The 15718-nt window shown below is 41.3% G+C and overlaps 1 protein-coding gene across 5 annotated transcripts in view; it reads left to right on the top strand.

Moving 5' to 3' along the window:
- HEPH (hephaestin) overlaps positions 1-15718 on the top strand; it is a 107409-nt gene that overhangs the window by 42405 nt on the left and 49286 nt on the right. For all 5 annotated transcript variants that reach the window (XR_013374369.1, XM_077887370.1, XM_077887369.1 and 2 more), the window contains exons 9-12: positions 455-586; positions 9201-9412; positions 10409-10559; positions 13074-13286. Coding sequence is in view for 4 of the 5 variants with exons in the window: in XM_077887370.1 (XP_077743496.1) it covers positions 455-586; positions 9201-9412; positions 10409-10559; positions 13074-13286 (708 nt within the window). In the remaining variant the exon portion in view is untranslated. The remainder of the gene's footprint in view (positions 1-454; positions 587-9200; positions 9413-10408; positions 10560-13073; positions 13287-15718) is intronic.

The following is a 15718-nucleotide window of genomic DNA, read 5'->3' as shown; positions in this document are numbered from 1 at the left end:
TTGATTTAAGATTGAGGCAAGATCAGATATTTAGGTGGATCCTATCAGAAAATGTAGCTATGGGGAGAGGAGAAATAAATGTAGGGGAAATAGGATTGAACCTGAGAGTGAGGTGGGAGAAAGCCCTGTATTTATGTCCTGATTCTGTTCCCAACCAGCTATTTGAATTTGGAAAAATCAGTTCCACTTCTCTGAGCTGCAGTTTCCTTATTTGTAAAATGAAAATATCTCCTGCCCTGTGTATGATGTTTGAAGATCAAAACGAGATAATGGATTTTAAGGTGCTTTTTATAAACATAAATTGTAATACACTTGGAAGGGATTATTATGATTGCAAAGAGAGGGTTTCTTTATCTTTTTATCTTCCCCTTTCTTCCCCTCCTTCCTATTTTGTTTCCATCCTCCCTGGTGATCCCTGTTTTTATTTCCATTGTCTCTCCTTCCTATCTTGCAGGGCCAGTGATCCGGGCTGAGGTGGGTGACACCATCCAGGTGATCTTTTACAACCGCGCTTCCCAACCATTCAGCATACAGCCTCATGGAGTCTTCTATGAAAAAGACTACGAGGGAACTGTGTACAATGATGGTGAGCAAGCAGAGTTTCCAACTAATGTGAGCTGCAGGTAATAACAGGTAGCTCTAGAGGAAAAATATATAAGGGAGGAATGAGAGAGGAAACAGAATTGATTGTCCTGCATGGATGTTATTAAATGAATGCATGATATAATGAAGCAGAACTGTGCTCAATAAGAGACACATTCTTTAAATATATTTAAATATATGATGATTGACATTTTATGTTATTTTTTTAAGTTGTACCATTTAAAAAATTTTATTTATTTATTTGAAAGAAAGAGATAGCATGAGTGGGGGAGGAGCAGAGGGACAAGAAGACTCCCCACTGAGCAAGGAGCCTGGCATGGGGCTCAATCCCAAGACCCTGAGATCATGCCCTGAGCCAAAGTCAGATGTTTAGCCAGCTGAGCCACCCAGGTGCAGTCCTGATTGACTTTTAATGATATTTGTTCTTCCAATCTATGAGCATGGAATGTCTTTCCATTTTTTTTGTGTCATCTTCAATTTCTTTCATTTGTGTTTTATAGTTTTTGGAGAACAGTTTTTTCACCTCTTTGGTTAGGTTTATTTCTAGGTTCTTATTATTTTTGGTGCAATTATGAATGGGATTATTTTCTTAATTTCTGTTTCTGCTGCTTCGTTATTAGTGTATAAAGATGCATTAGAATTCTTCACATTGATTTTGCATCCTATGATTACTGAATTAATTGATCAGTTCCTGTAGATTTTGGTGTTATATGTATTGCAATATAAATATAAATATAAATATAAATATTGCTATAGTATGTCATCTGCAATAGAAAAAGTTTTACTTCTTCTTTACCAACTTGCATACTTTTTATTTCCTTTTGCAGTCTAGTTGCTGTGACTAGAACTTCCAGTACTATGTTAAATAAAAGTACTGAGAATGGATATGTTTATCTTGTTTCTGACTTTGTGTGTAAAGCTTTCAGTTTTTCCCCATGGAGTATGATGTTCACTGTGGGGTTTTTTCATATATAGCCTTTAGGGTTAGTATCCCAAATATATACAGTTTACATAACTCAACACCAAAAAAATAAATAATCCAGTTAAGAAATGGGCAATAAACACGAACAGATATTTCTCCAAATAAGACATCTGGACAGCCAACAGAGACATGAAAAGATGCTCATCATCACTCTTCATCAGAGAAATACAAATCAAACTACAATGAGATATCATTGCATACCTGTCAGAATGGCTAAAATTAGCAACCAAGAAACAACAGGTGTTGGCAAGAATATGGAGAATGTGGAACGCTCTTTCCCTCTAGTGTGAATGAAAACTGGTGTAGGCACTATGGAAAATAGTATGAGGTTCCTCAAAAAGTGAAAAAAGGAATTACCTTATGACCCAGAAATCTTACGACTAGGTTTAAATTTTTTAAATATAATTTCTATGCATCTCTTGACCATAGCTTGTGTCCATTTAAGGAATTTCAAACTTAGTGCTTGTGTTTTTCTTTTTTTTAAGAGGGAGAGAGGCAGAGACACAGGCAGAGGGAGAAGCAGGCTCCATGCAGGGATCCTGACGTGGGACTTGATCCCAGGTCTGCAGGATCAGGCCCTGGGCTGAAGGCAGTGCTAAAATGCTGAGCCACCTGATTGCCCCTTCTGTACATTTTAAACAGTAATCAGGAATATGTTTTCAAGTGAGAAGTAATACAAATAAGTTTTTTTAATAATAAATTTATTTTTTATTGGTGTTCAATTTGCCAACATATAGAATAACACCCAGTGCCCGCCACCCAGTCACCCCCACCCCCCGCCCGCCTCCCGTTCCACCACCCTTAGGTCGTTTCCCAGAGTTAGGAGTCTTCCATGTTCTGTCTCCCTTTCTGATATTTCCTACCCAAGTCTTCTCCCTTTCCTTCTATTCCCTTTAACCAACATTTATATTTGCCAAATGAATGAGAACATATAATGTTTGTCCTTCTCCAATTGACTTATTTCACTCCGCATAATACCCTCCAGTTCCATCCACGTTGAAGAAAATGGTGGGTATTTGTCATTTCTAATGGCTGAGTAATATTCCATTGTATACATAAACCACATCTTCTTTATCCATTCATCTTTCAATGGACACCGAGGCTCCTTCCACAGTTTAGCTATTGTGGACATTGCTGCTAGAAACATCGGGGTGCAGGTGTCCCGGCGTTTCATTGCATCTTTATCTTTGGGGTAAATCCCCAGCAGTGCAATTGCTGAGTCGTAGGGCAGGTCTCCATTTAACTCTTTGAGGGACCTCCACACAGTATTCTCAGAGTAGCTGCACCAGTTCACATTCCCACCAACAGTGTAAGAGGGTTCCCTCTTCTCCACATTCTCTGGTTTCCTGCCTTGTGGTTTCCTGCCTTGTTAATTTTCCCCATTCTCACTGGTGTGAGGTGGTATCTCATTGTGGTTTTGATTTGTATTTCCCTGATGGCAAGTGATGCAGAGCATTTTCTCATGTGCATGTTGGCCATGTCTATGTCTTCCTCTGTGAGATTTCTGTTCATGTCTTTTGCCCATTTCATGATTGGATTGTTTGTTTCTTTGGTGTTGAGTTTAAGAAGTTCTTTATAGATCTTGGAAACTAGCCCTTTATCTGATATGTCATTTGCAAATATCTTCTCCCATTCTGTAGGTTTTGTTGACTGTATCCTTTGCTGTGCAAAAGCTTCTTATCTTGATCAAGTCCCAATAGTTCATTTTTGCTTTTGTTTCTTTTGCCTTCGTGGATGTATCTTGCAGGAAGTTACTATGGCCGAGTTCAAAAAGGGTGTTGCCTGTGTTCTTCTCTAGGATTTTGATGGAATCTTGTCTCCCATTTAGATCTTTCATCCATTTTGAGTTTATCTTTGTGTATGGTGAAAGAGAGTGGTGTAGTTTCATTCTTCTGCATGTGGATGTCCAATTTTCCCAGCACCATTTGTTGAAGAGACTGTCTTTCTTCCAATGGATAGTCTTTCCTCCTTTATCGAATATTAGTTGCCCATAAAGTTCAGGGTCCACTTCTGGATTCTCTATTCTGTTCCACTGATCTATGTGTCTGTTTTTGTGCCAGTACCACACTGTCTTGATGACCACAGCTTTGTAGTACAACCTGAAATCTGGCATTGTGATGCCCCCAGATATGGTTTTCTTTTTTAAAATTCCCCTGGCTATTCGGGGTCTTTTCTGATTCCACACAAATCTTAAAATAATTTGTTCTAACTCTCTGAAGAAAGTCCATGGTATTTTGATAGGGATTGCATTAAACGTGTATATTGCCCTGGGTAACATTGACATTTTCACAATATTAATTCTGCCAATCCATGAGCATGGAATATTTTTCCATCTCTTTGTGTCTTCCTCAATTTCTTTCAGAAGTGTTCTATAGTTTTGAGGGTATAGATCCTTTACCTCTTTGGTTCGGTTTATTCCTAGGTATCTTATGCTTTTGGGTGCAATTGTAAATGGGATTGACTCCTTAATTTCTCTTTCTTCAGTCTCATTGTTAGTGTATAGAAATGCCACTGACTTCTGGGCATTGATTTTGTATCCTGCCACGCTACCGAATTGCTGTATGAGTTCTAGCAATCTTGGGGTGGAGACTTTTGGGTTTTCTATGTAGAGTATCATGTCATCTGTGAAGAGGGAGGGTTTGACTTCTTCTTTGCCAATTTGAATGCCTTTAATGTCTTTTTGTTGTCTGATTGCTGAGGCTAGGACTTCCAGTACTATGTTGAACAGCAGTGGTGAGAGTGGACATCCCTGTCTTGTTCCTGATCTTAGGGGAAAGGCTCCCAGTGCTTCCCCACTGAGAATGATATTTGCTGTGGGCTTTTCATAGATGGCTTTTAAGATGTCGAGGAATGTTCCCTCTATCCCTACACTCTGAAGAGTTTTGATCAGGAATGGATGCTGTATTTTGTCAAATGCTTTCTCTGCATCCAATGAGAGGATCATATGGTTCTTGGTTTTTCTCTTGCTTCTATGATGAATCACATTGATTGTTTTACGGGTGTTGAACCAGCCTTGTGTCCCGGGGATAAATCCTACTTGGTCATGGTGAATAATTTTTTTAATGTACTGTTGGATCCTATTGGCCAGTATCTTGTTGAGAATTTTTGCATCCATGTTCATCAGGGATATTGGTCTGTATTTCTCCTTTTTGGTGGGGTCCTTGTCTGGTTGTGGAATTAAGGTGATGCTGGCCTCATAGAACGAATTTGGAAGTACTCCATCTCTTTCTATCTTTCCAAACAGCTTTAGGAGAATAGGTATGGTTTCTTCTTTAAACGTTTGATAGAATTCCCCTGGGAAGCCATCTGGCCCTGGACTCTTGTGTCTTGGGAGGTTTTTGATGACTGCTTCAATTTCCTCCCTGGTTATTGGCCTGTTCAGGTTTTCTATTTCTTCCTGTTCCAGTTTTGGTAGTTTGTGGCTTTCCAGGAATGCGTCCATTTCTTCTAGATTGCCTAATTTATTGGCGTATAGCTGTTCATAATATGTGTTTAAAATCGTTTGTATTTCCTTGGTGTTGGTAGTGATCTCTCCTTTCTCATTCATGATTTTATTAATTTGAGTCTTCTCTCTCTTCTTTTTAATAAGGCTGGCTGATGGTTTATCTATCTTGTTAATTCTTTCAAAGAACCAACTCCTGGTTTTGTTGATCTGTTCCACAGTTCTTCTGGTCTCGATTTCGTTGAGTGCTGCTCGAATCTTTATTAACTCCCTTCTTCTCTTGGGTGTAGGATCTATTTGCTGTTTTTTCTCTAGCTCCTTTATGTGTAAGGTTAGCTTTTGTACTTGAGTTCTTTCCAGTTTTTGAATGGATGCTTGTATTGCGATGTATTTCCCCCTTAGGACTGCTTTTGCTGCATCCCAAAGATTTTGAACGGTTGTATCTTCATTCTCATTAGTTTCCATGAATCTTTTTAATTCTTCCTTAATTTCCTGGTTGACCCTTTTATCTTTTAGCAGGATGGTCCTTAACCTCCACATGTTTGAGGTCCTTCCAAACTTCTTGTTGTGATTTAGTTCTAATTTCAAGGCATTATGGTCTGAGAATACTCAGGGGACGATCCCAATCTTTTGGTATCGGTTGAGACCTGATTTGTGACCCAGTGTGTGGTCTATTCTGGAGAAAGTTCCATGTGCACTTGAGAACAATGTATATTCAGTGAGTTTGGATGTAAAGTTCTGTAGATATCTGTGAAATCCATGTGGTCCAGTGTATCATTTAAAGCTCTCATTTCTTAGGAGATGTTGTGATTATAAGACCTATCGAGTGTACAAAGCGCTAGATTGAAGTCACCAAGTATAAGTGTATTATTATCTAAGTATTTCTTAACTTTGGTTATTAATTTATTGATATATTTGGCAGCTCCCGCATTCGGGGCATATATATTGAGGATTGTTAAGTCTTCTTGTTGGATAGATCCTTTAAGTATGATATAGTGTCCCTCTTCATCTCTCACTACAGTCTTCGGGGTAAATTTTAGTTTATCTGATATAAGGATGGCTACCCCTGCTTTCTTTTGAGGACCATTTGAATGGTAAATGGTTCTCCAACCTTTTATTTTCATGCTGGAGGTGTCCTTCTGTCTAAGATGATTCTCTTGTAGACATCAAATAGATGGGTCCTGCTTTTTTATCCAGTCTGACACCCTGTGCTTTTTGATGGGTCATTAAGCCCATTCATGTTCAGTGTTACTATTGAAAGATATGAGTTTAGTGTCATCACGATATCTATTCAGTCCGTGTTTTTGTGGATTGTCCCATTGGACTTCTTCTTAAAGGGGATTTTAAGAGTTCCTCTCAAAATTTCTTGCAGAGCTGGTTTGGAGGTCACATATTCTTTCAGTTCCCACGTGTTTTGCAAGCCCTTTATCTCTCCTTCCATTCTGAATGAGAGCCTTGCTGGTTAAAGTATTCTTGGTTACTTGTTTTTCTCATTTAGGACCCTGAATATATCCTGCCAGCCCTTTGTGGCCTGCCAGGTCTCTGTGGAGAGTCTGCTGTTAATCTGATATTTCTCCCCATATAAGTTAGCGATCTCTTGTCTCTTGCTGCTTTAAGGATCTTCTCTTTATCTTTGGAATTTGCAAGTTTCACTATTAAATGTCGAGGTGTTGAACGGTTTTTATTGATTTTAGCGGGGGAAATCTCTCTATTTCCTGGATCTGAATGCCTGTTTCCCTTCCCAGATTAGGAAAGTTTTCAGCTTTGATTTGTTCAAATACATATTCTGGACCTCTGTCTCGTTCGGCACCCTCAGGAACCCTGATTAAACGTAGGTTTTTCTTCCTCAGTCTGTCACTTATTTCCCTTAATCTATCCTCATGATCTTTTGTCTTTTTTCCTCAGTTTCCCTCTTTGCCATCAACTAGTCTTCTATGTCACTCACTCGTTCTTCCACCTCATTAACCCTCGTTCTTAGGACTTCTAGTTTGGATTGCATTTCATTCAATTGATTTTTAATTTCTGCCTGATTAACTCTAAATTCTGCAGTCATGAAGTCTCTTGAGTCCTTTTGCTTTTTTTCTAGAGCCACCATTAGCTTTATAATAGTACTTCTGACTTGGTTTAATGACATTGAATTTTATTTTATTTTATTTTATTTTTTTTATTATTTATGTATGATAGTCACACAGAGAGAGAGAGAGAGGCAGAGACACAGGCAGAGGGAGAAGCAGGCTCCATGCAGCGGGAGCCCGATGTGGGATTCGATCCCGGGTCTCCAGGATCACGCCCTGGGCCAAAGGCAGGCGCTAAACCGCTGCGCCACCCAGGGATCCCTGACATTGAATTTTAATCCAGATTTTGTAACTCTGTGGGAGAGAGAACTGTTTCTTATTCTTTCTTTTGAGGTGAGTTTTCCTTCTAGTCATTTTGCTCAGTGCAGAGTGGCCAAAAACAAGTTGTATTGGGAAAAGATGAAAAAGAGAGAAGAGAAAGAAGGAAAGGAAAAGATAAAAAGATAAAAGGAAAAAAGGAAGAATAAAGAGAAAAAGAGAAAAAAAGAAGAAAAAGAGAAAAAAGAAAAAAAGGGGGGGGGAAGCAAACAGAAATGAAAAAGTAAAAAAAAACAAGGTGGAGTATCCTCTGATTCTGTATACTGTAAGTTCCTTGACTTCCCCTGGAACTTTCCAGTGTTGGTTGGTCAATAATTTGTTTTTCCCCTGTCCGTTTAGCTGGTCTTCTGGGAGAGGGGCCTGTTGTGCTGATTTTCAGGTGTTAGCACTTGGGGGAGCTGCTCAGCCCCCTGCCTAGTGCAGGGGTCAGTGAGTGATGTTTAAGCTGCTTATCTGGTGAGGCCACTGTGAGGCTCAGTGGGCTTACCGTGAGGCCCCAGGAGGAACAACCACAGTGGAGGCGGTCATCCCTGGAGCCCTGGATTCAGCTCCTGCAGCAACTAGGGAGCTCTCAGTCTGCAGGGGCCTGGATGCTCCGGGGGTGGGTCCGCTGATCTGCTCACCTGGGGCAGGAATGTCCTTGCTGTTCTGTGCCCTCTTGGCTTCTGCCTGTCCCGGGGGAAGACCGGATCCAGGGCTGTGTCCCTGGCGTCCTGTGCTCCCGGCGTGTGCTGTTGGATTCATACTCCCAGCAGTGCAGCCCCCTCTCTGCCGAGCTGCCGCCTGAGCCCCACCAAGCTGCTCCGGTGGCCGCGCGGCCCCCTCCGCACTGAGCCTCCGCCTGAGCCCCTTCCGAGCTGCTCCCGGGGTCGCAAAGCCCCTCCCGCGTGGAGCCGCCGCCTGAGCCCCTCTGAGCTGCTCCCGGGTCCAGCCGTGCAGGTGCTGCTGCCCTTTAGGGAGCTCGGGGCACTCTCCCTGGGGCGGGCAGGTGTCTGTTAGTGTCCCCGGGAGCCTGAAGGCATCCCCGCCCTCCTGGGGTCCTGCTCTAACTCCCTGCGGGTGCCTTTCCACCTGGGAAGGTTGGTGCAGCTCCTGCTTCTCCGGGACGGGGCTCTCCTGTCCTGGGGACACTCGCCCCGGCCTTAGCCCGGCTCCTCACGGGGCCCCTCCCCCTTGGATGCCTTTTGTTTATTTCTTTTTCCCCCCGTCTTCCTACCTTGATAGAAGCATGAACTCTTCTCACTGTAGCATTCCAGCTGTTCTCTCTTTAAATCTCAGGCTGAATTCGTAGATTTTCAGGATGATTTGAAGGTTATCTAGGTACTTTGGTGGGGACAGGTGACTTGGGGACCCTACTCTTCCGCCATCTTGCCCCCCCTCTACAAATAAGTTTTAAAGGCCCTTTTAATCCTTAGGTGCTATGAGCTTAGAAAACTGAAACCTGGGAAGTTTACGTTTTTAAAGACTTTATTTATTTGTTCATGAGAGACGCATAGAGACAGGCAGAGGTGTAGGAAAAGTTGGAGAAGCAGGCTTCCCGTGTGGAGCCCAATGGAGGCCTTGATCCCAGGACCCCGGAATCACAACCAAGTCAAAGGCAGATGCTCAACCCCTGAACCACCTAGATGTCTTCACTCCTATTCTGGGATACTTTTTAATATTCTGTATTGCATACTGCTGCTGCTCCAAATGCCTTGTAGTTTAACAATGTACCTCACAGTTAGGAACTGATGATTCTCATTCTAGCTAATGTGACGAGTCCTATTTTTTCCCCCTGCAGGCTCATCCTACACTGGCTTGGTGGCTAGGCCCTTTGAGAAAGTAACATACCGCTGGACAGTCCCCTCCCATGCTGGCCCTGCTGCTCAGGATCCAGCGTGTCTCACCTGGATGTACTTCTCTGCTGCAGATCCCATAAGAGATACAAATTCGGGTCTGGTGGGCCCCCTGTTGGTGTGCAGGGCGGGTGCCTTGGATGCAGATGGCAAACAGGTTATTACAAAGGTTTTTAGCTGGAAAGCCTGCTGGGAGGAAGAGAAGGCTATGTTACTAAATAGGAGTTGAAAATGGAACTAGGTTCAAGAGATGTTGGAACAGAAAAAAATAACCAAGGTATTTAATCAGAAATTATCAGTTGGTGATCTCATGCTATTTTGCATACTATTCTTTCACTCATAAATATCTTAGTCTCCATTCCTTTCTATTTTGTATCTTCTCATCATCTCTTAAAAAAAAACCCTCAATGCCCCCTAACACTTGAGATTATATTCTTAAATCTCTTTTAATATTGGTCTGTATTCTTTCATGTACAGCTCACCATTTCTAGCTGTATAACCCTGGGCAAGTTGCTTAAGCTCTCTTTGCCTCAGTTTCTTCGTCTGTAGTAAAGGGTTAACAATGAAAGAAGTATCTTGGGTTTCTATGATGATTAATTAAAATAATCCATATGAAGTGTTTATCATAGTGTCTAGATTGCATAGTAAACACTCAGTAAAAGTTAGAAGTAATAATAATAATGAAAATAATAAATAATAATAAAATAATATATTAATAGCAATTACATAATATATCAGTAGCAATTACACATCCTTTCTTTTATTTTCTAATCCCCTCCATATAGAGTCCTTTCCTGATCTGCTAGCCACATTTCCCCACTCCTTTCCCCAGCTAACTCTAAGGTCTCTTCTATCACTCTCTGTACTTCTCCATAATCCCCACCTTGTGCTTCTTCTCTGTCCCCTTTCATGCATTCCTCCTCTATCATCTTGTCACATAGTTCTGACCTCTTTCACCCACCTTCAATTTGAAATCAGCTGAGGAAAAACTGCCTAGCAACAACTACAACTCTAGGAAGGAGGTATGGGCTTGTTTCTGTGTCTGGAAAAATAAATAGGAAAGAATCAGAGCTCATTGGGTCTGGATTTGCACAGCCCACAACTGCTGAAACCATTGTCATTCTTTCCTATGTTCTCTTCCATGGATCTACAGAAAGGAGTGGATAAGGAATTTTTTCTCCTTTTTACTGTGTTGGATGAGAACAAGAGCTGGTACAGCAATGCCAATCAAGCAGCTGCTATGTTGGATTCTCGACTGCTCTCAGAGGATGTCAAGGGTTTCCAAGATTCCAATCAGATGCATGGTATGGGAAGGCTTTTGCCCCCAGCTGCAGTTGGGAGGTTACATGTAAAAATCTAACCTAACATTAATCATGTTCCATCCTTGAAAGAACTGATCCAATTGGTCAGCTCTACCCAAGACATGAGCTAGATTGAAGAATTAAATCTAAGGCAACAGATCTTATATTTAACACCTGGTTGTGCTGTGTCCTGTGTTACACAGAATGGGGGACACTGGAAAAATGTGCTGTGAAATGATTGCAGACAAGGAATCCACTAGAAAGTGAGGAGAGAAAGCTGGAATGATACCTTTCCTGTCTTATCTCCTTCTTCCTTATTGACTACTACCCTTGCTCCTCAACTCCATACTCCATCCAAATGGGGCTATTTTTCTCTTATATAGATATATCTTGTACTTTTCTGACTTCATGCCTTTACAATGTTTTGCCCTTTAGTTGAAATGCCTCTCCTCATGTGATGTGATGAGCACTGGGTGTTATACTATATGTTGGCAACTTGAATTAAAATAATATTTTTAAAATTTAAAAAACATAAGTAAATAAAATAAAAAGAAAGGCCTCTCCTTACATTTTCGCCCTTAGCCTGTTGAAATTCTTTTCATTCTCTAACATCCTACTCAAAAGCTACTTCATCCATGTAACCATTCTTTGTCACCCAACCCCAGGATGATGACACCCTCATCTGAACCACTGTTGCAATTTATCAGACTATTTTAATTGTATGTTCTATATATTTATTTGTTGCATGGTTTTTTACTTCTGCTAGAGTGTAGTCTCCTTAAAGGTGAGTACTGTTTATTGCTTATTTCTGTATTGTCTACACTTTCTAATACATAGCAAATGTTTATTGAACAAGTGAACTAACAAATTAATGAGTAGACATGTAGGTGGATGGGTGAGTGAGTGAATGGGAAGACATGGTCCCCAGTTTGCAAAGAGCTCCCAGCATTTTGCCATGAAATGAGACTATTAACACACATGAAATAATTATAGAACAATCCAAGATCAACTATAATTAAATGCTTAATTGTGTGAAACAGCTTTCAAGTGATATGGAGTTCATAGGAGGAGAACATTAATGAGGAACAATTGAATTAAAGGATTCCTGGAAGAGAGAGCTTGAGCTAGGGTTCAAAGGCTAAATAGGTTTGCAATTAAACATTACAGGCAAAGGAAGCAGAATCAGATTAGCAATGTTCTCATAAGCATTTTGGGGAATTACCAAACAGGGCTACTTATTAAAGATAGTTCTAGTGGGTGTGGGGACATTGAAAAGGGGTCAGCTTTAATCAGTTCTCCCTGTATTTTCAAGAGGAGTGTGGAGGATGGGAGGGAGTCATGAATGTGTTGTCTTATGACTCCATCTCTTGGTTCTCATCACCAGTAAGTTATATCAGCTGGGAAACCAATCCTGCAAACCAAGTTCATTTCAGTTTTGAACTTAATGGAGCACCTGAGTAGTACAAGCATACATGCCAGGTGATTTGGCAGTCATACTGATACATAAAAAAATATAATGTCCTTCCTGCTAGGGCAATCTAGTGTGGGAGATGGACTTTTAAGTAAATCATTTGACTCTGTGGTAAGTGATATGGAAGAATTTTGTGTATGTGTGGGGGATGTTTCATGGAAATGAGAGAGAGAGAAAGAGAAAGAGAGGGAGGAGAGGGAGGAGAGAAAGGGAGAGAGAGAGAGAGAGAGAGAGATAACGGCACATGGGAGGTGACATTTGAGCTGGAGCATGATGGATGAGTAGTAGTTTTCTGTATAAAGACTGGAGGAAAAATGTACTCTAGGCAGAAAGAACAGCATGTGAAAACTCAACATATGTTTTATAAACATCTAGCATGTTTAAGGCTATGGGGATACAGAAACAAATAGAACTCACAACAATGTTGTGTACCTGTGTGTGAGGAGGCATGGGAGGATAGACTGCAAGCAGGGGTGCCAGAGTGAGGGTTTTTGCAGAAGTTCAGACCAGAAATGGTGAGGGCCAGAACCTAGGCAGTAACAGTGAAGTGAAGAAAAAGAGACAGATTGAAAGATGAATATGGAAATTTGGGGGGACCCCAGTAATTTATGGAGGAATGGAGAAAAAGAACAAGATGAAGGAGGAACAATCAGAGAGAATGTAAGAGAACCAAGAAAGTGTGGTGCTATAGAAGCTAAGGGAGGAGAGTTTCAGGAGAGTGGAATTAGTAGAGGCTGATATCCTTGTGTATGTGTATATGTGAAGGAGTTGTGGTAGTGGAAAGTACTTCAGTTTTACAAGAATTTGAAGTGTGGTAGAGGAGGGGCAGGAGGGGAGGTCAGAAAGACAAGTTGGACCATCATTCCAAAGAGGCATATCTTCATAAGGACAACTAAATTGGCTTAGAGAAGAAGGCATAAGAGTTTAATGTAACCCAGAAATTTCAAGTTGTTGGAAACCATCATCTCTATGATGCTATGCTTCTGGTCAGTGCCTGAGTAGTCTGATCTCATCTTCCTGTTCTGTCTTGTGTTTTTGTTTTCCAGCCATTAATGGGTTTCTGTTCTCTAACCTGCCCAGCCTGGACATGTGCAAGGGTGATACAGTGGCCTGGCATTTGCTTGGTTTGGGCACAGAGACTGACGTGCATGGAGTCATATTCCAGGGCAACACAGTGAAGCTTCAGGGCATGAGGAAGAGCGCAGCCATGCTCTTTCCTCATACCTTTGTCATGGCCATCATGCAGCCTGACAATGCTGGTAAGTGCCTTAATGGCTGGCCCTAGGCTTAGAGCTCTATTGGGCATGGCACTGGGTGAGGGGGGCTAGTGAAAAGAAAAGAAGACATGTTGAGGGTACATGGAAGTTTTCAAAACACTCTTCTCTCTCCTCAATGTGTACTCCTATGTTCTGGTTATTTGGGTTTTTTTTTTTTTAGCTGCAGATATAAAGTAAAGATCTGGGGAAGATCTTTTCTGGAGCAACAGGAAAGAAGCAAGGATGCTGCCCAGCGTCAGGGCAATTCTTATATAGGTAGAGGGTGGACTTGGATGTGTAGTCCCATGGCTATGTAGAGATTTTATAGATATAGTCCTTACATTGGAGGGAGGTTCATAAGATACACCTATAAGTGCTTTCAACTCTAATATTTTGTGAGGATTTCTGCAAACTGCTGGTGGGAATAGTGTGGGGGTGTACTGTGATAGTTTCAGCCCAGGAATCGAGCATAAAAGCTTTTAGTTTAAGTTCTTTCATTAATTTGCTATTTAATTTTGGTCTAACCAACCCCCACTCTATGGCTAGATTTCTTCCTTCTTTTATTTCTCTGTCCCACCCCCCACCCCCCTCCCTCTCCTTCCTTTCCTATCTTTCCCCTTTCTTCCCTCCTTCCTTTCCTTTCTCTCCCTCTGTCTCTCCTTTCCTTTCTCTCCCTCTGTCTCTCTCTCTCTCTCCCTCTACTCCCACCCCGTCCCCTCATCCCTTTCTGTCTCCCTTCCTCTAATTTCCCTATTTTTATTTCATGAAAAAAATTGACTAGAACATTTCTTTAGATTCCATTAATGTCTGACATTTTATCACTTAGCAGTATTTTTTTTTTTTGCAATCGCTAGGATGCATTATTATTTCAGGCAGTAGGTGGCAATAGTATTTGTCAGAAAAATCTGGCAGTTCCATGCAGTCTCCACTAAGCTTTTATTTTAGTTCTTTAAATTCCATTCATATTTAGAAATAAATCTGTAAACCAAACAAGTCTCTTTGACAACTTAATAATTACATCTTGGCACTAGATTTGAAAAATATTTGACATAAAGTTGGTCTCAATAGACTTCTTGGGACTTCATTTCTGTCCATCTACTTGGGATACTTTCTTGGTTAGACAGAGTTATTGTTAGCAAATTAGGAACAGCAGTTTATGGAGATTAAAATAACAACAGACACAAGCTCTTGGGCATAAGGTAGGGAACTTCTAGATGAGAAAGTCTTGAAATAAAGAAAGGAAAAAGAAGAAAGAAAGAAGGAAAGAAGAAAGAAAGAAAGAAAGAAAGAAAGAAAGAAAGAAAGAAAGAAAGAAAGAAAGCAGAGGATGGTGGTAAGGGAGGGAGGGATGGAGAGAAGGAGGAAGAGGAGGAGGAGAAGGGGTAGGGGAAGAGGAGGAAGTAAGAGGAAGAAAAAAAGACACTCTTCTCTAGCCTTGGTCACAAAAATACCCCTAGGTTTACTCTTCTTCCTGCAAAATTAGTCAGCCTCCTCAGTCAAGTTTATATGCCTCCACATACTCACTCTTACTCTGGATAAATGAAATTATTTTTGTGCCACTCAAAAGGAGGCCCAAGGAGGGTTGCTGTAGATGGCTTAAAAACATTCTGATTGGTGATATGGGGAAAGCGGGAGTGATGGGTTTATTAGAGTAAAGATTTGAAAGGTTACTCTTGGTCAAGATTGATGAAGTCTTGGAATATAAGTGAGGTTTGGTGGGGTGAGGTCCGGAGCCAACAACCAAGAAAGAATTCTTGAGATGTCTTTGATGCAAGATGGTGATTTTATTAAAGCAGAAAGAGCTGCTGCCCTGGGCCTGTGAGCAGTGGCTGATTATACACATGGGATTTAGGGGAGGGGTTGAGGATAGTGTAGTCTCTAAGGAATTTTGGAAGCAAGGTTTCCAGGACCTTGAGGGGGCTAGCTATTGTTGGGAAAAGGTCACTTATTACCGTCTAATAAAACCTGAGTAATGAGACCCTTCAGATGTATGGTGGGCTATGTGCTTGGAGAATGATTGCCAACGCATATCTTTAGGGTTTAGAGATAAAGGAAATTTCTAAAGGAATTTTTGTGTATTAAAGTAGACTTACAGGATCCTGGGGGTTGGGATAAAATTGCCTTTTGCCCTTAGCAAAGTATTACGATCAAAGCAGTTGAGTCTGTAGAGGAATGTCCCTCTGCCTGTTTCAAGGACTTGTCAATGTACTTTGCTGGGATCCTGCTTTGTCCTCAACTAATCCTCTGTTCCCCCAACACTTCCCCCCTGAACAATTTTTTCAAATATTTTATTTATTTATTCATGAGAGACCCACAGAGAGAGAGGCAGAGACACAGGCAGAGGGAGAAGCAGGCTCCTCGCAGGGAGCCTGATGTGGGACTCGATCCCAGAACCCCAGGATCATGCCCTGAGCCAAAGACAGACGCTCAACCGC

This window comes from Canis aureus, chromosome X (genome assembly GCF_053574225.1).
Source record: "Canis aureus isolate CA01 chromosome X, VMU_Caureus_v.1.0, whole genome shotgun sequence".
Taxonomy (NCBI): domain Eukaryota; kingdom Metazoa; phylum Chordata; class Mammalia; order Carnivora; family Canidae; genus Canis; species Canis aureus.
Note: the sequence above shows the minus strand (reverse complement) of the source record. Positions and strands in the feature narration are given on the sequence as shown.